Below are 26,256 nucleotides of genomic sequence, written 5' to 3'. Positions count from 1 at the left end.
TGGTAAACTTGGAATGCACAATTCACCTGTCACAGAGATGCTCCTTTTTTTGGCCAAAACAACTGCAGCAGCAGCCCAGCAGCATAAACGCTGTATAATTTATGCATTTTATGTGGACCGCAGCAAAAGAAGCCCAGCTGTCCCAGACACCAAAAGATACGTGTAATATGTATGTGGCTGGCACATTTTTTCCGCTGACTAGCTGACTTGGCGAGTGCCAGGACTCCCATTACTTTTTTTTGCCCTTCTCCTAGAACAAGTGAATTTTCAGCGCACAAAATCACTGCAAGTCGCCGAAAAAGCAGGCAACAAAAAGCTTAAAGTCTAAAATGTTGTCGGCAGAAGACAGGGGAATTGTATGTTTCAAGTCCGACAGCCAGTTCTTGGGCATAGCAAAGCAGGCGAATTGGGTGTTCCTATAAATATGGTGGCACTTTCGGTCTGTGTTGGAAAATTGTATTAAAAATAGAGCGAGTTGTGGCCTTGTTGACCTGAATATTTCACACATTTTATGAGAGTATAAGGCCTTGGCTAAATTCAATTGAGAGGGATAAAAATTAGCAGGCTCGGGGCACTTGTCAGGCAAGTCAAGATATTAAAAAACATAACACTTGTCTCGGCTCAGCATTAAAATGGAAATATTATCCTTGGTTCGCAGGAGAGGACAGCCATTGGTTTTTATGCCGGCATGCTCGCGCATTTTAATTAAGAAATTAAATTAAATACAAACTGATGCGTAACAGATTCCTCGTTACTAATTAAAATTCAATTTCTTGCCATTAAAATGAGGAGCAAGGGCAGAGAGGCAGGCAACATTGCCAATTACAAGCCAAGTCCTTGGCGCCCCCGGAAACCGCGTCAAGGAACAACAGACGGATGGGGGCGTGTCAGTACGCCTACGCCTCTGCCGCCCCTCAAGTGCCACGCCACGCTCCTCCCCGGCCACGCGAAGCTGGCAAATTAAGCACGCAAAATTAATACGCAATAAAAAGGCAATAATAAAAGTCGAGCCGAGTCGAGCCCTCCGATAACTGAAAACAATTTGTTGTCTTTCCTTTTTCACTTCACTTTTATGTGAGTTCTTCCTTCCTTCCTCCCATTCTTCACTCGGCAAAAATTGAATAATTTCTTAATGAGAGTTGGAAAAAGTTTGCAGCTTCAAATTTTCCAATTAACATTTTATATTAAAACCGACATTTGATTGATTCGCTTTAAGTCTGAGCCGATGCAACGGAGCGTTGCGGTTGGGCAGCAGCTCGATTGAGAGCCCCAGGACCATCCAACAATGGCAACCGCCAGCCGGGCGAACAAACAAAAGCTGGAAAATTCTTGAAGCAACTATGCCGGGCTTGCCAGCGCCAAGAGTTCCCCAAGCTGGAAAAGTGAAAAACTCCTCAACCGGGCAGTTGAGTAAAATTGTTTGCTATTTGCCAGGCTAAACGGCCCAACAAAGCGTTTTGGGGTTGAATGTGGGGTTGGAGGGGTTGAGTCCTGCAGGGGTAACAAATTACTTAAGAAAACTGTTCTTGCCTTATTGGATTAAGTACACAGCGACCGAAAGCAGTTTCAGGATCTCTCAGCGCAAAATTACCAGCGGCTCTTTGAAATTACCTAAGATTCGTTTTGAGAAAACCCCTCGCAACTTAAAGCTGCTGATATCTTTCTTCAACTGTTAGTTGGGCTCATCCTTTCGCCGGAATTCATTGTTATGACCACGTCAACTGGCAAATACTATTGGTCCGGTGGGGAAGGCCACCGAAACCCCTTCGATATCCCACATATAACATGGTCTCGTCTGGCGCGCGTTTATCCCAAAACCTCGTATTTACCCTGGAGGCCGGTTTGGTGTATTGTTATACAATTTTGTTGGAATTTATTTACGGAGTTTGTGCCACACAGTATAAACATCGAAGTTGGCACAATGGAGGCTGGCTGGCTGGATGGCTGGCCACAGAAACAAAATCAAAACCCAAGACCAATATCGAAGCCAAACTCTGCGCTTGGCCAAGTTATGGCTTAAATTTCTATCCCAGCTCGCAGCGAGCACGGATAGCTGATTCGTGTTCTGCATGCCAAGAGGGTATCTATATATATATATATATATGGGAGAGGGAGATCCTGGGGTTCAGGGGGTCAAATACAGCTCCTGCTGGGCGTGGCAGAAAACACAAACAAGATAATAAGTTCATAAGTATTATTTGCAATATAATCTCTCTTCCGATTTGATTTAAAATTCTCGCAGCCAGTGTCAAAGTTTTGTGACTCCTGGCCATTTTCAGGACACAGAGTGGAAGGGAAACCCATTTCTTTGAGCTGGGGATAAGGCTGAGCATCCTTAGTTAATTGGTCATTTCTGTGGCAAGCTGCAGCGCAAAGTCGAAATGAGATAGCTGGCTTAGGGATCAAGTGGCAAGTGGCTTTGCTCTGGCTTAAGGGCTACTGATTGGGACGAGAGGGCCATTCTTATAAGAAAAATATGATAAGCGCCACGTGCTATCCTTCTTGTTCTCGTTCCAACTTCCTTCCGCTAAATCTCGCTCAATTTGCAGTGCAAACTTGAAATTTGTCAAGGATCTCTAGCTAATTAATCAGGCCAACGCCAAGTCGCAAGTAAACAGCAACTGCCACCTAACAGCATTTAGCTAAAGCATACTTCGCCTAACACTTGCAAACTTGCTCCTGCGGAATAGCATGCTCCACTGGGCTCTCGGGCAAACTTTCACTGCCATCTTCTAACTGCAATTTATGAGTGCAGCGGGCCACTGGGCGAAATTTGTTTACAACTTAGGCGTTAATTGACACAGCCACAGAAAACACAGAGAGAGAGGGGCAGTTAGTTGAACACGGCCAGGTCTGGAGCAAGCCAACTGGGTTTCACAATCCGATGGCCAGAGCCCAAAACAATGCTCGAAGAGCTGACAATATTTATGCTGGCGAAACAGAGAAACTTTTCAAATAAAATGTAACACCTCTTGCAGGTGTGCCCTCAACTTTTCAACTGGAACACCTCGCTCTTTTGAGGTCAAAACTTGCCCCCAGACAACTTTAATGAGACAACAGAGGGCGAGGTTTGCCAGTGGGTGGAATCGCACCAGATTGTTGTGCAATTAGCTAAAATGTGCACTTTTTCCCCAATCCCTCTAGAAACGACACTCTATCCTAATCCCTTCTCAAAAGAGAAAAATCGCAACAAAGAGTGCGAGTAAGCCGAAGGCATAGTAAATCAATGTCGCCTTAATCCTCACATAAGGCACTTTATCAATCAATGCAGAAAGGATTTAGTTTGAGTTTTTTGTCATCGCCTCGTTAATGCATGACAGAGGGTTGCGAATAAAAAAAGAGAAAAGCCCAGCCCAGACACGCCCGAATCGAGTGTGGAAAAAGTAATAAGCAATAAGCGGTAAAACAAAGTAAGGCCGAATAACACAGTAAATCACAGGATAATGCCGCACACTCACATACGCAGCCATCGAAGCAATCAAATTAAATCCCAATCCCACACTTAGGCGGCAAGGACGACAAGGATTCCGCGACGACACGGCAAACGGCGATAAAGCGTTATGGTTCATTAGGCCCGCCGATTGTGATGAGGTCTCGGTTAAGGTTAGGTGCCGGAGCTCAAGAGGATGACTATGAGAATGGGGCACACAATGGATATGGATGCGTTTATCATTTCAGGGCCCTGTTCCCCTGCCACATCATCGCACACGATGACATTGAGCTCCTGCCCAAGACGAATGAGGGCCAAGGCCCAGAAGCAGAGGGTTGCAATCTGAGGCTCAGGGGTTGCAATCTCGCTTGCACTTAATGTCAATATCATGAAGTGCCGCCATATGGGAACTGCCGCCACCGGCACTCGAATGCAGCAATTGTCACCCGGCTCGGACGTCCGCCAATATTTGCAGAAGGAAATTAGTAAACCAAACACGAGACAAGCGAATCTACCACTGAGATAAAAATCTTTTAATTTTGGGTAGTTTAAGAATGTTCTTGCTAACATTATGTGTTCAAATTTAGCGAACAAAATATTTTATTGCAAGCTTAAGAGTTATGTGATGTATTAAGGTTTATGGAAAAAAAAAACACTTTTATATATTAAACAACATTTTTGTTTCACATTTCAACTTGTTTTTAAGAAACACATTTACTTTATAATTAAAATCTTGGGTAAAATTATTATCTTTATCCATCTGTAAAAATTATTTAAGAACTTGCTAAACTTATTGTACAGAGGAATATTTTGTTATATAATTATTACATTTTTAATACTCAAAATTATTCCTCAGCATAGGCACACATTTTTCTCAGTGCGAATAGTCCCTGTTCCGTGTCGAAGGGCAGACAAATAAATAAAACATGCGTCGTATTTGTCAAATCTGTTGCAATTGTTCCCAGCCCGGAGTGTGACCGATTTCAGGTCCAGGACCTTAGCTCTGCATCGCTTCCCCTCCAGCCCCCCTCTGAACAATCCAATTCCATCGTATGGCACCGGGCACGACTCATTAAACTTGCAAACCCCGAGCCCGACCCCCGTCCCTCATCGTCCCATCTAAGCCATCCTGGGAACCCGATCCCAGGAGCTGGACGCTCGACCCCTCCACAAAACTGTTTGATTTATTTGACACTTTGTGCGTTTGTACCCTGACACCGGAGCTGACACCTGCGCGCCAAATTAATGCAATGAAATTTGCCAAACTTTTATGAACGAGTTAAGTCCATTGGCCAGAGGTGAGGCCAGCAAAATAAAGGAGAAGAAAGTGCTAAAAATAAGGGGAAAATACAATATTAATGAGTTTCCAATGTTAATAAGCCGAGCGTTGGGGAGAGAAGCGAAGAGAAAAGAATGGGGCAAATGGACAGGACGTCAGCTGCAGTTCGCTGGCGAAAATCCCTTTATAATTTCATTTTAGCCTTAACTTGAGAAATAATTTAAAAACTTTGTTATGTATTCTTAAAGTCATTTAAGCACAGACGCGCGCAGAAGTTGCCAGTGGCTGGCAGCAAAAAAATGTGATATTTTAGACGCTGTCGTTGATGAGCTGCTGATGAGGCGTGCTCCTTTCGCAGTGGATATAGTGAAACCCCACCAAGCGTTATCATCTGTCAACCAAAGTCGAAGTCCGACTTTGCCAGTTCTTCAACAGCTTCAGCAGCCTGCGAGGCCGAAAACTTTGCGCTCGCCTTTTGTGTTTTCCTTTTTTTAATGTTTTCGTTTTTCATTCTTTTTTATTCTTTATTTTCCTCTGCCACCAGTCGCAACTTTGCGAGCATAAAGAAAAATGAAAAATAACTGAGATGTGGCTCACAAAAAAAAAACACAATATAAAACAAAAAGGAATGCTTAAAACAAGGGACTACATTTTGCCGACGGCGGAATGCCCTTTCTCGGTCAGAAACGTGAGAATTTCCCATTGAATTCAGCACAATTTATGGGAAAGTCCTTGGACCTCTAACTCAGGCATAGCACACTTTTGTGATTTCTCGCCTCGCGAATCGTAATGATGGAAAAAGTATCTCCTGAATATGAAATGAAGCAGCTGGACAAATGTCGCCAGCGAAAACTCGGTCCTGGCCAACTTGAGCCGGCCCATTGCCACTTTGCGCCGGGGATAATAATAATAAAGTCGCTTCGCCTGGTGTGGTTGGACAGCAGCTGCGTTGTCCTGGCTTTTGCTGGCACTTTTGCTTTGGGCCAGGTCCTGGGATGAGGTTGAGGACGAGGATGAGGATGTGGAAGCCCAAGCAAACGCACAGCTGGCGTCGAACTTAAATTAGCTTGTACATACAATCCGCTTTTCATAGCGCCCGGCCAAAGTTCTTATCCGTGAATTTATCTTTCATATGGCAATGTGGAAACTTTGGCCTCCATTCCCGGACTGTTTGCGGTGGCACTCTGAATTTATTGCAACAACCACCGACCAACCACCACCGACACGGACAGTGTGGCCAAAGTGCTTTTGATATTGTCGCCAATATAAACATTTTATCATAAAGAGATTAGACGCCGATAAGGGAAGCTGAGAGCAAACAGTGAGTGGGCCAGGCAAATGAGGAACGTCCCGTACTTTGGGAACCCCGATCCCCGATCCCGGATCCGGAGCTCTTTGTGCCGGGCCCTGATTTACGGCTTCCTGATGCCAGTGCCAAACAATGCCGGGCAATTTCCCCATGCGGTGAAATTAATTTGAAGCATTTGCAGGCCCACCCACTTGGAAGATGGGTGAGCCAGGAAAGTGCAGCAGCAGCAGCAGCTGAATGGTTCCCAGCCAACTGCAAGGCAGCCGTAAAATGGCCACATCCCTTGGGCCATGAACCACACCAGGCTGGCAAGCCGGGATTCCGCACCTCTGAGCCGGGAAGGGGGCCATCTGTTTGCCCAACGGGGGCAACGTTGAGTGGTGGTGCAGCACTCACTGTCAGTTAAATCCCGGCGCTGCATTACGACAACCTTTCTCCTTTTCGCCCCAGCATCCCCCCGTTTCCCAACAACTGACTGAAGATAAAGCTGCAAAAATATTTTAACCTCCTTTGGCAGGATGTCGGATGTCGGAGGACACTGGGCCACAACTAGCCCGCAATGCCCACTCATTGTTGCCACTGGTGATGCTGTGGTAGCAACTCCACCTGCACTAAGCAATGTTTTTGTGTTGTGGCTTTTTTCATATTTTATTTGCGGCCCAAAAAAACAATGCCATCATCATCATCCAGGTGCATGTCCAGCTGCAAGTCCGTGTCAATTTGACTGAAGTGCTCCGCTCGAGAGCTGACTAAGCCAATGCCAATGCGCTGCAAATTAAAATTGTGCCAGCCGTTGCGGCATAATGAATTGCCTTTCTGGTTTAAGCCAGGTAGAAATGAAAGGGCCAGCACCACCCAAAGATTTTAATGAAGTTCCTCGGACTAAAGAAGGCTGGAGAGGAAGGTACTAAGTAGAGTGCCCAGCCAGACAGAGAGCGACTTTATTTTATTAGAAACTTGTTTGCCAAGCATTTGCACACAAATTAAATATGGTCCGCTACTGCAGAGTGGCAAAGTGGTTTCCGCTGCTGCCATTACCAGTCGCTTCCAATTCAATCAGAACAGTTAGCAGGTCAAAGCCAACTTTGCAGACACGTTCATCAGGCCAAAACACAATTTCTTCATTTGCTGGGGAACTTTTTAATATCACCTAAATGATGATTATTCCCGGTATGAGGTTGCTAACCGTTGATACCCCAGACACGGTCAAAAGTCTTGTGTATGAGTAACTCTCTACTCCTTTGTGAGCAGGACTCTCGAGTCCTGGCACACATGCACCGGATGGGCAATAAGCGGCACATTGCCCCATGCTCTGCGTTTAAGTGCGATTCCATCTCTGGCCTTAAATGCTGCAATAAAATGAAATCGCTTTCACTGACTGGGGGAACTTGCTGTGACTAATGTCAGCTCCTGACATTCATGGCAATAAAATTTCACTCCTTACAGCTTGTCAACCTCTCACTCTCGATCCACTCGGTAGATTTGTGCGGCTTGGTTTTATGTTTATGATTTAATTGTCAATAAAATAATCATTTGCAAGCCTTTTGCCACTGCAACCGCAGTACGTGCCAAACAGAGTTGAAGCAAATTTTTACCAATAAACGAATGTGGCAAAAAGGAAAAGGCAGATCAAAGCCACGGGCGGCAACATGCTACACTTAGGGAAAAGTGTAATATAAATTGGCTACTCGATACCATTTAAGCTCAAACAATGCCGTATTGTTTTTGTGAATAAAATCACTCGGCACCAAATCACCATCAGTTCTAAAGGAAACTTTAATAGAAATTAAAGTTGTAGGACCAGGCCATCCACAAACATTCTTCAAACTGTTTCAAAAATGGCCATTTTCATCGCTGGACATCCGGTACTTTACTCATTATTTATTCATTATTTCGAGAACAATAGCTGGAATTCAAAACATTTTCTTTGTGTGTACAACAGAACCGAAATAAACCGACTAAAACTGTGGGGGGTTCTTACAGGAACTGAGAGCCCTGGCTGGCACTTAAGTTATTGACGAGATAGAGTTGAGGATTTTGTGTGCATTTTTGTGAAGTGCCAGCCGAAGCCCATAATGACGGAGCTCGAGCTGGATAGCGAATGGAATATAGAGATGGGATGTGGGTTGTAGAGCAGGAAAACATTTGGATATGGAGCTGGTGGCTGAGGCTGGAGCCGAGCTGGTTAAGATGATGGCGTTGACGTTGATGTTGTCGACAGACTTGATGCCTAGCCCGGCAGCCTCACGTAGAGAGATGAAGCAATATGTGCCCGGGATGAAGGCATTGAGTGTCTCGTCCTTCCTCTCCGTGTGTCCTTGTGTGTATGTTGGCAGGTCTAGTCTGTTTGCTCAAATGCTGCTCCTTTGCTCATGACACCAGAAGCAGGACAACAGCCAAATCAAACAAACCAAAAAAAAAACGAAGGAAACCAATAAAAAGCCAAGCGAATCGGAGGCGGAAAAGAAAACATTGTGGCCAAGCAGCAATGTTAACGTCCTTTAGCATACACAACAAAAATGTAAGCGAGTTCATTTGCTTTTAAATTTGTAACCCATAATTCCATGACATTATAAATATTTAGACATAATTTTAAAAAGTGTTCCCATAAAATATAAAATTTTAAGCATTGTTATGGAATAATAAATATTAAAAATTTGTATACTTCGATACACTACTTTACAATACCTTTCAAGCAAGAAGAAAGAATAGTATAAAATATTTCATGAACCGATCAAATCGAGTCAAAAAGTTAAGTAATTGTACTTGCACTTAATATTTTTTAAGGTATAAAAATTCAGATTTAAAAAAATGTTAATTTAGAAACCTGTACGTTTTTCAAATATTATGTCGTTGAATCTTTGGAAAGAGAAATATGCTGATTGAATAGCTCATCAGTATGATTGATTTTTCTGTGTACATGTAGGCATCGCCTCATCGATTTTCACTTGAGCCTCGAACGCGACGGGGAAATTCTCTGGAGTCGCACAAACAAATGCGCGTAAATTTTGCTTAGCGCGCAATTCAAGTGCAAATACTTGACACCGCCGCACCTAAACTCAAGAAAAGTGGAAAAGTAGGAGGGTTGGGTGGTGGAAAAGGGGGAAGGGGTGGCCCGAGAGTGATGGATGAACGCCCACCCACTCAGTCTTGCAATGCCATCAACTTGTAGGCCTCAAGAGTCTCTCGATGCGTCCTCGTCCTCATACCCGTCACACGTCAATATCCTTTTTGTGGTTTTTTGTTTATTTTGCTTTTCCCAAACCCCTAAACATTGGCAACTTTTCCGGCTCAGTTGCCAATGGCATTGCCCCTATTATCGTTTGTTTTAACCAAGTTTTGCACTGCCTGATGTCTGATTTATTTGCATTTGGGTTGTGGTCCATGCAGTTAATAAATATCACTTACCCACTGGCACATGTGTATGTGTATGTGCAAAGTGTTATCTAACTGGGGGAGGGGGGTGAAACAACTTTTCCGAAATGCGAGTAGCCAAAGTTTCGGGTTAAAGTTTTGCTGTGGCAGCTTACCTATGTCAAATTGATTAGTTGAGTCGGACAGCTGAATCCAAATCTGTTTTTCCCCCGAGGCGAATGGGGGATGCAGATAATTTGATTGTGTGATTTATGTCACAATATATATTCAACATTAATGAAGATGAAGGAGATTTGTGGTTGGCAAATGCAAACTCTATCAGCTCATTCGGCAACCATTTTGCACTTCATTAATTGTGGAAAAATTCGGAATAAAAACCAAAGCCAGCGAAATGAGAGGGGGCGGGATGCAGTCGACTGCAGTCTGACAACCGCAAATGCAAATATTTGAAAACAGAGCTAAAACGTCTGTTAACTGGACTACAAGCCAAAACTAATTGTTACTGACACTCGCAGTTTGCCAGTGCGCCAGACAAACGTCCTGCAGCAATTGAAAAACACCAGGAAATCGGCGGGAGCTGGGAATTTTCGGGGAGCGGGAGCTCCGGACAAAGTGAAGTTATTTGCGGTTCATTATTCACTTTTGGATTTTATTTCCTTTGCGGTTCTCGTCCGAGCACGATCGAAGACAGTGATGGACAGCAGATTGAAGTCCGTTCGAAACACGTTGCCCTTCTGTGTTAAACCCTCAAACCCGTGCCAAAGCTGCATGCAAAATGACCTGACAATGGAGCTCTGCCCTGCCCAGCGAACTGAAGCGGTCTCGGATTTGGATTCGAACCGAGCGAGACGACGTTTAAATTGGGAAATTTTGCTTGGCTGCATCCAAAGCAGCAATCGAGAAGCATTTTTGCTCTTTGCTTATTCATCTAGCAAGTTGAAAAATAAATTAATAATGCGTTCTTGCCACTGACGGCAGCTGCAACCGCACAAGAAGCGTCGCCGCGGGGAAATTCAGTGTCGAGGGGGGGGTAGAAGATGAAACGGAACTGAGACACTGTCAGGGACTTGGAAAATTCGTGCTGAGCTTTTTTGCGCGCCCTCCTCTATAAATGCACTTTATATCTGACTCGTCGTCTGATTCCCGCATTCGTCTCCGGGTCCATGACCACGTCCATCTACATCTCCTTCGGTTTTTATACCTGCAGAGGGTATTATAATTTTGGTCCAGTGAAGGAGACGTTTCCGACCCCATAAAGTATATATATTCTTGATCAGGATCAATAGGGAGTCGATATAGCATGTCCGTCTGTCCGTCTGTCCGTCTGTCCGTCTGTCCGTCTGTCCGTCTGTCCGTCTGTTTCAATACCGTTTGCGAGCTCAGTTTAAAAGCTAGCGATCTGAAACTTCACAATCGTCCTAAAACATGTACGCAGATCAAGTTTGAAAATCGCCCCGATCGGACGTCTATATCCTATAGCTCCCATAGGAACAATTGGATATATTTGCAAGAATTTATGATATTTCGCGCAGTGTAAAAGCTATTGACATTAATCTTTACAAATATTTTTTATGCATACCTTGATCAGGGTAAAAGCGCGTGACGATCGGACGTCTATATCTATAGCTCCCATAGAACAATAGGGTAAAATCGGTTAAAATTTAATGATTTTAGGATATTTCGCGCAGTGTAAAAGCTATTGACATAAATCTTTCCAAATCTTATTTTTATGCGTACCTTGATCAGGGTAAAAGCGCTGACGATCGGACGTCTATATCCTATAGCTCCCATAGGAACAATAGGGTAAATCGGTCCAAATTTAATGTTTTCAGAATATTTCGCGATGTTAAAAGCTATTGCTGTACATTTTTCAAATCGTATTTTTTATGCAACCCTTCGTCAAGGTAAAAGCGCGTGCTGATCGGACGCCTATATCCAATGGCTCCCATAGGAACAATAGGGTGAAATCGGTCCAAATTAGATGTTTTTTAGAATATTTCGCGCAGTGTGTAAGCTACTAACATAAAATTTTCCAATTCTTATTTATTTACGCATATCTGATTAGGGTAAAAGCGCTTGCCGCTCGAAGTCTATATCTTAAAGGAGATAGGAAAAATTGTTAAAGGCTGCGAAAGTATCCCTTTTGTATATGACATTTTGCATATAAAAGCAATTGACTTGAAACGATGCAAATCTAGTTTACTTATGTATACCTTATTCCTTTCGCTACTTTTTCACTTTTAGCAATTTCGTCAAAGTCTGCAAGGGTATTAAAACTTCGGCTTGCCGAAGTTAGCTTCCGTCCTCGTTTTTCTTCTGCTCCCGACACCCCTGGCCCTAAAATTTAATTGCATCTTTTTCAACAATTCTAGCACGAAATGAAAATTCATGCAAACGTTGGCAGATAAAAACGGAATCCCAAAAACTAGTCCCTCCGCAAAAAGGAAGAGGAGCGAATGGCCAGAGGAATTTAAGCTTTCAGTTTAGTTCAGTCAAGATATGAATACTAATAGCCACTGGAATGTTTGAGTAGCCAAAGGACATTGCACCGCCGCATCCCCAGTTTGGTTCGTTGAAGGAACCAAACTCGGCCAGATCCCAAGACACTGCCCTGCTAGATGCTTCCTGCTGCCGGGCTCCTTTGGCTGGCAATGTCATTACTCTTATTTGATTCCGTGGACATTCGCATAAATGTCAGATTGAGTTTATGCACAGGCAAAAGTTGAGTCCTTGAAATGCACCCACTGCCGGGCATTTAAATGCAAAGGCCTCGTCCTGAGACAAAAACGAGGCGAAGAAAAGCAATTAGCGAAATTAATTGCTCAAGTTTCGCTTTGAAATATTCATCCGTGAGATTAATTCGCCGGCCAACAAAGCTCGACGTCATCGAGCGAAGTCTCCACCTTCCCGTGCCGCAATTTGTGGCTTTGTCAATTGAATGGCTTTGCGGCTGGGCCCGCTGATTGACTGAGCCCTCTTGCACGCGATTGAATTTGCAATTGCAATTGCCAAGGGCCCCCAAACTGTGATCAGTAGTGCCTGCCATGGATTAGCAAAGATGGAAAATCCCACACTAACAGTGGTTATATTAACACTGAGTGCATATTTGCAATGTTGGTTTTTTCTAGCTATCAATAAGAACATTTTGGATTAGGTGTAAATAATAAATAAATAATTTTTAATCCTGTAAAAATTATATACATTATATTAAAAATTGTAATTTCAACTCTATTCCATTAATTTATCTTTAGCTATTAAATAGGTGAGTTGGCAGTACCAGATGCATAGGATGACCATAACATAAGATAAACAACTATCTTTGGTTGAACTTACCGCTCTCGAACTGCAGTGACACCACTGCGATGGCCAGCAGCAGGATGTGGGGCATAACCTTGCGCTGATCGCGGATATGTCCTGGCTGGCTAATTGTCCTCGCTTCGGCGGCCATTTTGCCGGTGTTGCTGTTGTTGCTGTTGATGTTGCTGGGACGCTCGAATTTGTAAGCGATTCTGCTTCGGCTTCTGCTTCTGCTGCTCGCCGGCTTGGTCAGGTGCATTGAATTAATTATTCCATTGCTGCACACGAATTTGCAGGCCGCAGATTGTGTTGCGAGCAATGGCAGACCCTGGTTCTTTCTGTTTTCCAACAACTTGCACTGCCACTTCCACTTCGCCTTTGTCGACGTCTTCGACTGCAGCACTTACGGAATTTTAATTATTCAAAATAGGTTTTTAGCACAGCAGGCAGCGGCAGGATACTACCTACAGGTTCGGTTCGTGGTTGCGGGGCTGCACTGCTTTAATTGCTTGTTTTGCTGCAATGCATTTTCCTGGGGCGTTGTAAATTTATAGCTGCAAAATACAAGGAAAACGATATGCGTTAGTTTTCTGCATGACCACAGAGAGTGTGTGTGTGTGCTTGTATTTCTGTGTGTGTCCAGATCTGTGTGCTGGTGCCCTGTGTAATGCAGCTAAGCCGCCATGCCCAAATACATAATTCCTATGCAAATAAGCGTGGCCCAGCACTAAAATTTATGTGCGCACAGCGTTTTGCATATCTGCACACAGAATAGAGGCGACCAAGAGTGAGATACCCTTATACACTCAAAGAAAAATAGCCATATTTTTAAGATTTTCTTCAAATAAATGCAAAGGTTGTCTTTAAATAGTCTTAAAATAGCTCTTCATTGCCTAGAACAAGTCGATTGAAGTAAAGAAATATTTAACCTTCAAACTTTAACGCATTTTATATGACTAGTTCTCTCAGAAAAAATGCGCACATTATATTGAATTCAGTAGAAAATTATTAATTATTTAATTGTTTCATAAATCTCTTTGATATTTCATAATTTATTAGCTAAATGATTAGAAAAATTTGTTTTATGTGTAAAAATATCGTTTTTTATGTTCTAACTGACAAGTTTTGGCCAAATTATATATTTTTTTGACTGTGCACATACGAACATTCGTATATGTTCGAGTTTTCTTCGACTTTTTTCCGCATGCGAATAAAACTCAAGCAGAGCGTAAAAAAATATAAACGACGGCAGGCAGGCCTGCCAGGCAAAAAAAAATTGCCAACGCAGGACAAGCTGCCAAATTAACAGAAATTTGGATCGTAGCCCGAACTTTTGGTCCCCCCAGGATAGTGCACAGGACTGAAAACCCTACCACCCCCCCACCGCACTTGCAGTGACAGCAAGCCAACTGAAATAATCCCGCAAAATATTGTGTGCGCATTTTGGATTTGTTGTCTTTGATTTGGCGCGGTTTTTCCACTATCCGTGTGTGTATTTCGCATGGCTTTTTATTCGGCGCTCTTTTATTACAATTTTTCTACTTAACATGTTTTGGCAGTTGCGCTTGCTGGAACCCACAGAATGGAGCTTTAGGCCGACTGCCGGCGCTGCCAATATGGGGCTCATAAACAATTCTATTAAAATAAATGTAGCATATTTATAAGGACCCCGACTTGCACAAAGTGAAAGCAAGACCAAGCTAAATGCTTTATAAATCGACTCGAATTTGTTCTCGTTTCAGCCTAAGACTCTTGCCAGATATGGGAAGCAAAAAAAAACCGGATGAAGTAAAACCGGCAAAAAAACAAGATAACCAACAAATTTTGATGAAAGGCATCACAAAAAATATTGATAAAGACGGCCCAGCAGAAAAATGATTGATTTTATGTGTTTGGGGCGAAACAAAAAAGTATCCGGCAGAGAAAATGATGATGACAAGCAGAGAATTGAGTGACCGCTCGGCCAAGAGGCTAGGACAGGAAATACGCAAAAATACACAAGGATATTACGTACCCAAAGCATTACGGGTATTCGGTTTTTATGTGCAGGACACGAGGATGAGAATTCAAGAATCCACGAAATGAAAATCGAAAAACCAGGCCGCAAAAGCAACAACCAAAAACCACACACACACAAAAACGCAAAAGAGTGAGGGTGCGTATGAGAAAATTTGTGTATTTGCCATAAAATAATTTATCAATTGGAAAATTTCTAGACAGACTGAGAAGGGGGTAAAAGGATGTCCTGAAAGGAGTGAAGCAACTCAAGGGCGGAACTCGAGAATGCGAAGGAAAAATGCCAAAGTATTTTGTTATCGCCACCCTCCATCTCGTTTTTCGTGTGTGTGTGTGTTTGTATTTGTGGGTAAAATTATGACAGGAGGAAATAAAAAAGCATAAATTTATTACCGAGCCGAGGACGATGACTACTAAAACTTGGCCACAGGCCCGTGGGGAGCACTCGCTCGAAAGTAAAGATCATAAATAATCGAAAGGGCGACAATATTGGCGCAGGACAATGACAATGAGGGGGTACTATGACGTTTTGTGGAGCATATAAATATCATTCGATTCGATTCGATTCGATGGTCGAATTAAAGAGCTTCCAAAGGGGAGGATAGGGCCAAGGCGAAGCCGAAGTCGGAATAATTGTACAACAATTTGCCTTAACAAGGATATCAAATTTGCACAAGCTGAAACCGAGTACAGACCGCGACAGCGACAGCGAAACAAAATAAAAAGGATAACGAGCACAATAAAAGAAATGAAATCGTAGCCCCCGAAACAGTTGCTAATTGGACAAAGCAACCGAAAAATGAAAGCCAAGCAACAAGAGGATATACGCGCCAAGGATTCCCGACCGCCGTGTGTGACCCAAAAGCCAAATCTGCCCTCTTCTTTTTTCCTCCCGTTACGCTATTCAAATGCAACCGAGCTAACAAAAAAAGGACCACACAAAAAAATATATCCGAAATGAAATAAAAGAGATTGGCTTAGTTAGGTCTAATTTCTCGGGCAGACAAAGTGCTTAAAAAATAATTACACGCCGGCAATCAGCAAGTTGCGCTGGCACAGGAAGCAGGAAACGACGGACACGCGACGTTATCCGTCCGTCCACTCGTCTGTAGTCCACAGTCCGCATCAGTAACCTTCCGGCGGTACTGGCGCCCCATTTGGTGGTGCAGAATGGTGGTGCGACTCGTTAGCAATTGACCGCTTGCTGGCACGTCAAATTCAATTTAGTTGCCGGGCCCCCGAAAACGCCATGCCGCAAATTCACCAACTTACAAGTAATTAGGCAGCTCAACTGCAGTTGACCACGCCCCCGCCCACAAGGCAGCCAAAGGCCACTCACACACCCACAACCACACACTAAGGCACACACAGATACAGCCAGGACACTCAGGACACGCGTCGTCAGCTGCTTTGCGTGGTCGACGGCATCGTTTGCTTGATTGTCATCGCCGCAGTGTCGTGTTAATGCAGCTCACAATACACAGAAGAAAAAATTGTGTGAAATTCACACTTAAGCCCTAAACTAACCTTACGAAATTAAAAATTCTATACAAAATCCCATAAGTGATACATTTTTAGATTAATTTTTTAAAGTTGTCTTTAAAGAAAACATTGAGTTCTCAAATGTAAACTCTACCTTTATTTGCTAGCGTCCAGAATTTTATATTGTTTCTTCCCAAAATCTCCATGTCTTAAAGTGTGCAACATAATACAACAAAATGTCAAACAATTTCTAGTGCTTATAATTCAACAAGCTATTGCCTTTCACAGCTTAACATTCTTAAATCTAGAAATTAATTGAAGCATGAGCTTTTTCCCAGTGTCATATATTTGTAGTGGCAGCTGCAGTTTCAGTTGTCGTTGGCTAATTGCACATTGTTCAGAGATGGGAGCTGGCAGCTAGAAACTGGTAGCTTTCTTTGCCGCTCTCCATCGCCTTTTTACGTGTTTGACATGCACTTCAGCCAGGGTAATTACCAATTTGCGGCGCCAATTTGGCTGCCCATATCCGCCACACAAACTCAGGCCGTCGGAGCGCATCCAGCAAAATTTAATTAGTTTGCCATCCAAATGCTCTGTCACAGAATCTTTCGGGCAGTAGTCAACGCAAATGACACTTTCGCAACAAAAGCCCTGGGAAAAGTCGGAAAAAAGGAGCAGAAAAGGCATTCGATGGTTGGCCGCAGGCGTCGCGCAATTATGAGCAATCGCTGGTATCCCTTTGACCCTTTGTAATCTCTTTAATAGCAGTACATTGACGATGGCAACAGGAAGAGAAAAAGCAACAGCAGCCTCCACGGCTGAAATAAAAGCGTTTCGGGCCCAGTTTAATTTACTTCAAGTGGCCGTCAATTAATTTAATTTAAGCTTCTCTCGCACAAAGCATGATTACACTTTGACACTTTGACAACGCAGAGCTGTCGACCCAGCGACCAAATCACGAGCAGAGATGGCAACAGGAGCAAAACGAGCCCAAAGGTTTAGCCCGATAAGCGGGCCAAAGGTTTCCAGGGCAATCGATGTCCCATTTAGCCCTTGTCCTTCTCAAACTTTAATTAAAGCAATTTCGACCATGTAGCATAAACGTTGATGCACCTGCTCTCCGAATTATGCACATTTATTCGACGTTCGCACATACTGACAAGGATAAAACCTATCGCTGCCTTGGACTGAAATTTGAATCCATAAATTTTCATCTATAAAATGATACAAAGTTCACTCTCACCAATATATCATCAAAGTGCTTTAAGTTCCAACAATATTTGTTCATGTCCAAATTTTAATGACCAATCAATCAAGATTTTACTTCCAATGCCACACATCAACTTTTTTGAATCATTATATTGAACTTCCAATGCAAAAAAAGGGTCTTGAAAGACATTAGTCTAGAGTTACCTTAAAATTTAAAAAAACTGAGAAAATTGTTGTAAGGGGCAGCTCAAATATAATGGTGAGTTAATGTAGCTTCTGATGCTAAAATAAAATTGTTTATGAATGCAATTTAGCATTCTTTTACTGTGGTTATATTTTGTTAAGAGATCAATTAAAACAAAACCAATCAGTAAAGGAATTAAATCATTCGCATTCTTAAATCATCAATTTCCAACTACCAGTTAGACAGCTTAGTTTTTCCTCTGTGTGCAGGAGCACAGGATCAGAGGAGCAGCTGCTGCAGATGTATTCGATTTCAAGGACACTCGATGGGGCAGCTGCCTCATCCGCATCCGGATGCTGCTGCTGGTAGCCGGAAGAGCTCTTCACAGTTTATAGCTCCAAGTGGCCGTTGGCAAGTGCAAGTGGAAATTCTTGAGCGCACTCGGCTCTTCAACTGATTACGGTTTGTTTTCCATGCAAGCAACACTCTGGCACATTGAAGGTTGGGCCATGGGCAAGGATAACGGCCAGGATATATGTATGTGGGGTGATGACGTGTACGTGAGAGGATAATGCGCTAAAATGATTAAGTTGACACACTGGCAAACAATTGAACTGGCTTTTTAATTGGCCAGAAAGGAAATCGGTCGGAAGGTTAATGAAAATTTGATTAAACGTCTAATTGATTGGCGGTCTAGCGTGCAGGCATTGATTTTTGTTCGTCTAGGGGGGATGGTATTTTTAATTTGATTAAACTCAAGACGCTGCAAATATTTAACGCTAATTAAACTCGACAACCAACAGAAGCCATTCAATGGACATGCCAAGGACTAATTAAGATTTTGTCAATTACTTATGGCGAGTGCCACGCCCAATGAAAGAGAGAGATAGAAAACGAAGGACCTGACGCAGCAAACTGCACGCTTCAATGTATCCTGTGTATGTGTGTGTGTGTGTATATATATGTGTGTGTGTATGCAATCATTAAAATTAATTTATTGGTTTCATTAACTCGACTGCCGAGTCTTTAGCAGCTTGGAGCACATTAGGCGCTTCTTTACCCGCCAATATTCCCCACCGTCAGCTAAAGGCAAAGTTGCAGCAATTCCTTTCTTTCCTGCTTCTATCCCAGGTCCTTGGTCCTTCCACTGGTCCTTTCGAAGCCAAATGACACTCTGACGACATTTTGTTTCATTTTGTGTGGCAACCAAGCCAAAATCCGTTGAAAGCATAAGCCTGAAAACAGAGGCAGCGGGATCGAGCGAAGGAAATGGCTCTCTCTTTCCCCCAAAAGCCTTCGCGCTTGGCTGACCAACAATGAAAATATAATGTCGTCGGATCTGCCTCACCCCGAACTCTTCATCCCGGCCTCATTGTCAGTAGCTGGGTGGGCAAAAAAAAATAAAAGCGCTAAATGAAAATGAACTAGAAATAATCATCATTAGGCACGATGGCCACCTTTATGAACTTTGGCAACAAGTACGTACTAATACTGCCGGCTGCGCTTTAAATTCGGCCCACCACGAACGTTGCCAGCACCAAACTTAATTGGACAATTAAGTTGAAGAAAACGCAACGGAAACCGAAGTATTGAGTTTCATGCCTAAATTATAATTTCTCTCTCGAGCAAAACAAAGGGAAACCGCGATATGAGTGCTGTGCAAATAATTTATCCCTACTTCTGCGAATGATGAGTCACACATGCACTGTAAAAATACAATTGGAAAATTGTGGACCAGGATATAATTAGTTTGTGATACTGTCACTCGTGTCTTAAGCATCTATTTTTCTATGGTAATGAGTAAATATTTTAGAAACATTTTTGTAAAAGTAATTTACATCTGAAACTGAGCTTTTGTAAATTATAATTTAGTTTTTGTTTGACGGAAAAAAACAGGATTTATGCTTGCCGAGCTGCAGTACTTACTCCTTTTCCGAAAGAAAACATTTTCCCTTGATTTCACATGACCTTTTCCGCCAGTGCACATACACCCGAGCTGTCAGGTCTGTCTATGTACATCTAACCAGCTCAACACCACCCAGCCCGCTTTATCGCCCATTTTCCGCGGAAAAGCCACCCGCTTGATGCATTGCACTTTGGCGTGTTGCTGACGCCGCGGGCGAGCTGCGAATGCCGCAGTGCATTTGGCAAATAAGAAAAATTGCATAAATTTCATTAAACTCGAAATGTCAAGCAACTGTCGAGCGAACACCTCCCCGGACCCAGCACTTTAACCCCCGCCATTCGCGGGGGTGTGTGTATGGCTGTCTGGGCTACGGCCTGGCAATATTAAAAATTGTGCACCAAAATCCCCAAAGTAATTTATTAAGATGCCTCATGATGTTTCTACGTTCTGGGTTGCTGGTGTTTTTTTATTTATTTACGCGCTGCTGACTTCACGCCATTAAAAACACGGCGCAACCTACATAGCAAACCCATTTGATATGCAAAAGTTGTAGGGAGAGGGCAACTACAGGCAGTATCCTCATTGAAGTCGAGCTTTGTTTTGCCTGGAAGCAGACTGAATGCATGGGGGCAAGGAAGAGCTAGATATGGAGCCAAAGATACGAAGGACAATCCAAGTGGCCGACTAATGCATCTGCAGAGCAGCTCCCGGCAGATTCGCATCCATCGTTAGACGCCTGACATTTATATGAGCTTCTGGCCTGGCCTTAGCCATTTTTGGCTTTGATTGCAATTCGCAGTTTTTGTGGCCAAGGCATTGTCATAAATTATTTTGCATTGCCGCTCGTACACACACACACAGTGCGTGTGTATTTGAAAATCGTAAATCAAAATGGAGCGAGAGAAGACGAAGAAGAAGAATGAGAAGAAAAAGAGGGAGGAGGGTGTGAACCATCGTCTTTGCCACACTGCGTATGTGTGATATTTCATAAGCGTGTCATGAATTCTAATTACCTTCTGGGCAAAAGAGCAATTGCCATTTCTACGCTCGGCTTTGGCATTTTATGTGCACACAATTCATAAATTTCATTTTTAAATTGCTTTTCAAACTTTTTACACCACGCACACACACACACACACACATCGAAACCATCACCTATGCGCCAGTTGAAATATTAAATTCCACAGCGCCAACAAAAAGAGCACAAAATAAACAGAATTATTTAAAAAATTAGTAGATAATGTGAATAATTAAATCGCAACGAATGCATAACTACATGATAGCATGCAAATTTAATGTGAAATACAATAATAATAATAACAATAATAATAATTATATTGGTCATTTTTTCTTTTACGGAATATTTAAATGTTTCCTTTGTTGCGATGTGCACTTTGTTTTTTTACCCTTTACAACCGTTTCCATTCATTGGCCGGCATTCAGTGCCAGCGATTCATTTTAGTGTTTCCATGTTAACGTCATAATCTCCGTTATGCAGTTTAGCGTATCAATTACCGCATAGCAGCAAAAACTGGCATGTGAATAAAATATATGGCCACGTTTTGCAGCGTTCATCAGCAAACGATATTTACCATAGATAGTGCGACCGAATGGGACTCAAATAAATAGCGTATAAATGAACTTCAACTAAAAGTCTCGACCATGCATTACCAGCTGGGTTAGAAATCATAATTTCCAGCCTGTTAGCTGTAATATGATATGATTCGGCTTATATTTTATACATTGATGTGTATACGAACATGAACGAATTATAATTTTATTATTATCCTATGAAATAAGGTCATTAAAACCTTGTGAAAATTGTAATTCAATTTAAAATAATTCCCCAAAATTCAACTGCAACAAAATAAAATATTATTACACATTTTCCTTTACCGCTACAACCCAATATACCCTGCGTTCCTCCCAGCCATATGATATATGAAAAAATCCTTCCAATCTCGTTGCTGAAAATAAATTTACAATTTTTCGCAAACAAAACCTGAACTTTCCTTAACGGTATGAATAAAAAATGTATATCTGCCAAATCAAAAATTGATTTGAATGGGCATGCGGTAAGTACAGTTGAATGGGGGTCGAATGGCGAGCGGTGGTGAATAATTGAAACTGGGCAATGGGCAATGGGCAATGGTCAATGGTCATCGGTACAACATTGATGACATGAAAAATTCATTAAACGCGTCAGGCCACAAAAAGGGGCAACCACAATGGGTGCGGTCCTCGACTGCGACTGCAAATGGGCAAACGAGCCACTGATGTACGCGTGGGCAAGCGGCATTAGAAATCTCAAATTTCCCAAAATTCATTTGAAACAGGTCACATTCCACAGAACGTGGCTAGAGGAATAAGCGGCACTGGCTCACATTAGTAAAATGCGCTGGCCAGCAGTTTGACAAATATTTGCCTCATTTCATTGCCTGTGAACGGCATTGGTTTAGTTAATAAATTAGTAAAATGTTTCTGGTGACAATGTTGTTGGTCGAGCGGTTGTCAAACGGCTGGTGCGACAATGGCCATGATAATAGAATTTTTCTGCATTTTTGTTCGCATTTTGGTCATGAGCGACAGCTGCAATAATAATAATAATAGGAACAAAAGCAAAAGCATTGGCAGCCACACCAGGCAACATCATCATCAGAGGCAACTAAAAATATGTTAGACAAGCGCCAACATTAGCAAAGTGTTTGTAAAATATGCCAACAACTCGATTTGCCTGGTTGTTGTAAGCTCAACGCAAAATTTCCAACCACCCCGGCTGTACACATATACACACACAATTTTGTTCTAACATTCTAAATATTTTACGAAAAACATACAGCATATATGCGGATACATACTGCACACACATTGCCTCACACACTCCATTTTTGAGGTCGCCGGTTGCCGGCCGTCGCTTTTGACGTTGCAATAAATTTTCACGTTTATTTATTATTGTGCCGCACGTCACTGATAATTAAAAATAAATCAATTTTTAATGGCCCTGGCTGGCAAGCTAAACCGAGGCCCATAACCAGGCTCTTTTGGCTGAGTGGACTTCGGTTAGGGGCTGTTACTGCATAAAACCAATTAGCAAACGTTTAGGATCGAAAAATTTAATAAGGTTCCCGCCGGTTGAATCAATATGGCTTAGAATGCTGGGCACGTAGACGAGTGGCAGACACACACGGCTCAGATCAAGGAAAAAATAAACCAAAAACAGATGGAAGCTAGGATGCGGCACGTTGTTGCAATCATTAGGCATAGAGGCAGATTGTGTTTGGAATCAGCAAACGTGATGGTTAACAATTGTCCTGGCCTATTGACAGCTTATTGGATGGCTGGAGGATCCAGTTTAATGAACTTTTTTTTTGCCCAGCCCAGTCATGATGAAAGATCATGGTGTTCCACTTTAATTATGCAGTCAACTCTTTGCGGTTTATTTGAATGTCAGGCGTTTTATGGCCGCCGCATCAGCATCATCAGCAGCAGCCTCAGGCCGCAGTAAATCTAATAACATAAGCCTCGGTTCCCAGTACCCAGTTTCCAGTTACAGTCGCAGTATCAGTCACAGTATGTGAAAAAGTCGGAGACCCTGTTATTTATATGCACGCATAAATATCAGGGCCAGAGTCTGACCACAGATGACTTGGCAACCGCAGAAAATGGCATAAAAGTCAACATGTTGAACAGCAGCAGAAAAAATATAGCCCCAGATATTATGCTATAGTGATGCGTGCTATGCTGTGTGTGTGTGTGCGAGAGACTTTTCATATCTGGCCAGGCTATAAAGTATAAATTACGGCAAATGTGTTACGCAGCGCAACAGTCCGGGCCGCTGAGCCATCGCACGCACAACTAACTAACAACTATTAAGCCTGTGGGTTGTGGGTCCCTGTCTCTGTCTCTGACTTTGACTTCATCTCCTGCTGAAATATACGGCCCAAGACATCGGTCGTAATCAACATGCGTGGCACTGTGTGCGTTTTACACATGCGCCATGCCATTTTTCCGGTGATTAAGTGTTGATAAGTCTATAAATTAACTCGAACACACGCGTCTGCCGACAACGCAAGTCAGACAATGGCTGGGAAATGAAATGGCGGCCTATCCGTACTGCAGCACGGCCCACATGTCGGCTACGCAATATATATGTAAAAGCACATACACATCCATATATTAATCATGCCGCAAAGACATTTACATTTACAAAGCTGAATGCTCCATTGTGGGGAAAACTGTTTCCTATTTAGTGATACGACTCTGGGAAAAAAGTGTGGAAAGGAAAACTAATTAGAAATTCAAGCAGAGAAAGGCTTTGCAGGTGATTACAATATCAAAAATTCTACAAATAACATCCTTTGTTTTGGCCACAAAAAAGTAAAAGTTCAATAGCTAATAGTTATACGATAACTGATTATAGTTCGTAGCCAGCGTGGGAAATTTTTGCATAAAAGATGTGTGGACTAAATAAAATAAATTGGATTCGGAGGCCTTGAATATATTGGATTATGGATTAGTGCTGACAACACATAAACTATGCAAGGATCCCAATAAGAACGATCAAAAAATGGAAGATTTGGTTAACTGCATAAATGCTCCAAATTGGCTAGGGTGTAAATCTAAGTAACTGCTAAGTTAAATAATTTTTTTTCAGTTTCAGTTTTTTCGGATTGGGCTTTGTCCATGATAAATCAGATCATTTTGACCGACTTTTAAACAGATTTGGGTTAATTTAAGAATCCGCAACAATAAAATAATAAAGTACTACAACGTTACAAAATGGAAAACTAGTCCAAAAACCTATAAAAAAATCATTTCATTTCCAGTTCAAAGCGACTCAAAGTACATCCATTTTAATAAAAATGTAAGTTAAATAAAAATACTTAAAAATAGTTTGAGCTGAGTGTTGGAAATGCCTTGCTACGTGTTGTGTAATCAAAAATGCAATAACAATTATTCTTTGTTGTGGCTACATAAAAGAAAATATTGCCAGACCAATAGTTAACAGATAATTGATTATTGTGCGTAGACGACGTGGGAACTAAATGCATTACATTTGCATTTTAAAGGAATTATATTGGAATCCCTAACACTGTCAAGGCAAATATAAATACAGGGTTTTTACACAATCCGCGTCAGTTTAAGTCGAAGGTGAAGACCGCAAGGAAGGAAAATGTTTTTCAAGTATTTGCGTAAGCCAACTCCAACGGATCTCTTAACTTCGGGCGAGTCTTTTCAGTATTATGAGTATGGAATGACATGGATGGGTTGGAGGTCTATACCAATGTGCCAGCCAATCTACGGTATTTTATCAATTTTCATTTTTGCTTGGAGCGTTTATTATCTGCCGTTCGGACTCCTAATCAGTTGCGTTTTGGATATCAAAAACTATAGTCCAAGTGAACTGCTTACCGTTTTTCAACTGTTTTTTGACGCCGTCGGTACGCCTTTTAAAGTTTTATTCCTTCGGTTGCACCTGTGGCGAGTTCACAAGATGAAGACTCTGCTCAACGAAATGGACAAGCGATGCACTTCAATGGAGGAACGCTATGAGGTCCATCGATGGGTGGTCCGCTGCAACATGGCCTACCTCTTCTTTCAGAGTGCATATATCGGCTATACCATGTCCACTTTTTTATCGTCTGCTTTTTCGGGAGTGCTACCCTGGCGGATCTATGTTCCATTTCTTGATTGGCGGAAAAGCAAAGCAAGGTTCTGGATAACTGCCCTACACGAGACCTTTCTGATGGTTTTTGCTGTGTCCCAAGCGCTTATAACCGATTTTTACGCTGTGCTCTACGGAATTATGCTTAGAGTCCATATCAGACTATTGATAAAGAGGGTAGAGAAACTTTGCACAGATCCTGACAAAAGCGAAAATGAAAATGTTGAGGATTTAATCAACTGCATCAAGGATCACAAACTCATTCAGGAGTAATGTATAAGATGGGAAAAACAATTGGATTTTAATATAAACATCAATATTTCAGAAGCGCTCAAGTAATTCGTCCTGTCATCGCTCGCACTATCTTCGTCCAGTTTCTTCTGATTGGCATTACTCTGGGACTCTCTATGATAAATCTGTTCTTTTTCGCGGATTTATGGGCAGGTTTGGCCACATTGGTCTACATGAATGGCCTTATAATGCAGACATTTCCGTTCTGCTTCGTTTGTGACCAGATTAAGTCGGACTGTGAGCTTCTGGAGAATGCTATATTTCACTCGGATTGGGTTGGATCAAGTCGAAGATACAAGTCATTATTGATATTTTTCTTATATAATTCGCAAAAGTCAGTGGAATTTACAGCCGGTACAATTTTTCCCATATCCACGGGAACAAATATTCAGGTAAGGTTTCTAAATGTTTCAAACTTTAATATATGAACAATTATTTCATTCATTACCAGGTGGCTAAACTGGCATTTTCGGTAGTTACTTTTGTAAATCAACTGAACATTGCAGACCGATTGACAAATTAGCAAACAAAAGATATATATTGCACATAAAGAAATTGAATAGAATAATTTAGAGAATTGTAAGCACAATTGCCTTTGCTTTAGTAATTTACATTTGCAACTTAAAAGCTTTATAAATCGTAGTTTCAACGCAGAGTTATATTAATTGCAATTACATTTTTTCATTAGTGCAAATAAAAATCCCTTTTTAGGCTGTTTCTGTGGTAACCTTTGTGAGCTGAAATTCCGAAAGCTGACAAGTTGAAGAGGGATTAGACGCAACTACCGACATAAATGACCTAAGTACACATGCA

The 26,256-nt window shown here is 42.1% G+C and overlaps 2 protein-coding genes across 5 annotated transcripts in view; one reads left to right on the top strand and one right to left on the bottom strand.

Moving 5' to 3' along the window:
• Positions 1 to 26,256, bottom strand: part of LOC108037283 (limbic system-associated membrane protein) — a 126,895-nt gene that overhangs the window by 55,945 nt on the left and 44,694 nt on the right. For 3 of the 4 annotated variants that reach the window (XM_044458944.1, XM_044458948.1, XM_044458945.1), the window contains one exon: positions 12,727 to 13,244. In XM_044458944.1, the coding sequence (XP_044314879.1) occupies positions 12,727 to 12,949 (223 nt within the window). In that variant the 5' untranslated portion in view covers positions 12,950 to 13,244. The remainder of the gene's footprint in view (positions 1 to 12,726; positions 13,245 to 26,256) is intronic. The other variant, XM_044458947.1, reaches the window with a different exon arrangement.
• LOC108037282 (odorant receptor 98a) lies at positions 24,661 to 25,966 on the top strand. The gene is made up of 3 exons (XM_017113817.1): positions 24,661 to 25,421; positions 25,478 to 25,835; positions 25,895 to 25,966. Exons 1-3 carry the CDS (start codon positions 24,661 to 24,663, stop codon positions 25,964 to 25,966), a joined length of 1,191 nt encoding a protein of 396 aa, XP_016969306.1.

This window comes from Drosophila rhopaloa, unplaced genomic scaffold (assembly GCF_018152115.1).
Source record: "Drosophila rhopaloa isolate 14029-0021.01 unplaced genomic scaffold, ASM1815211v1 contig_178, whole genome shotgun sequence".
Taxonomy (NCBI): domain Eukaryota; kingdom Metazoa; phylum Arthropoda; class Insecta; order Diptera; family Drosophilidae; genus Drosophila; species Drosophila rhopaloa.
Note: the sequence above shows the minus strand (reverse complement) of the source record. Positions and strands in the feature narration are given on the sequence as shown.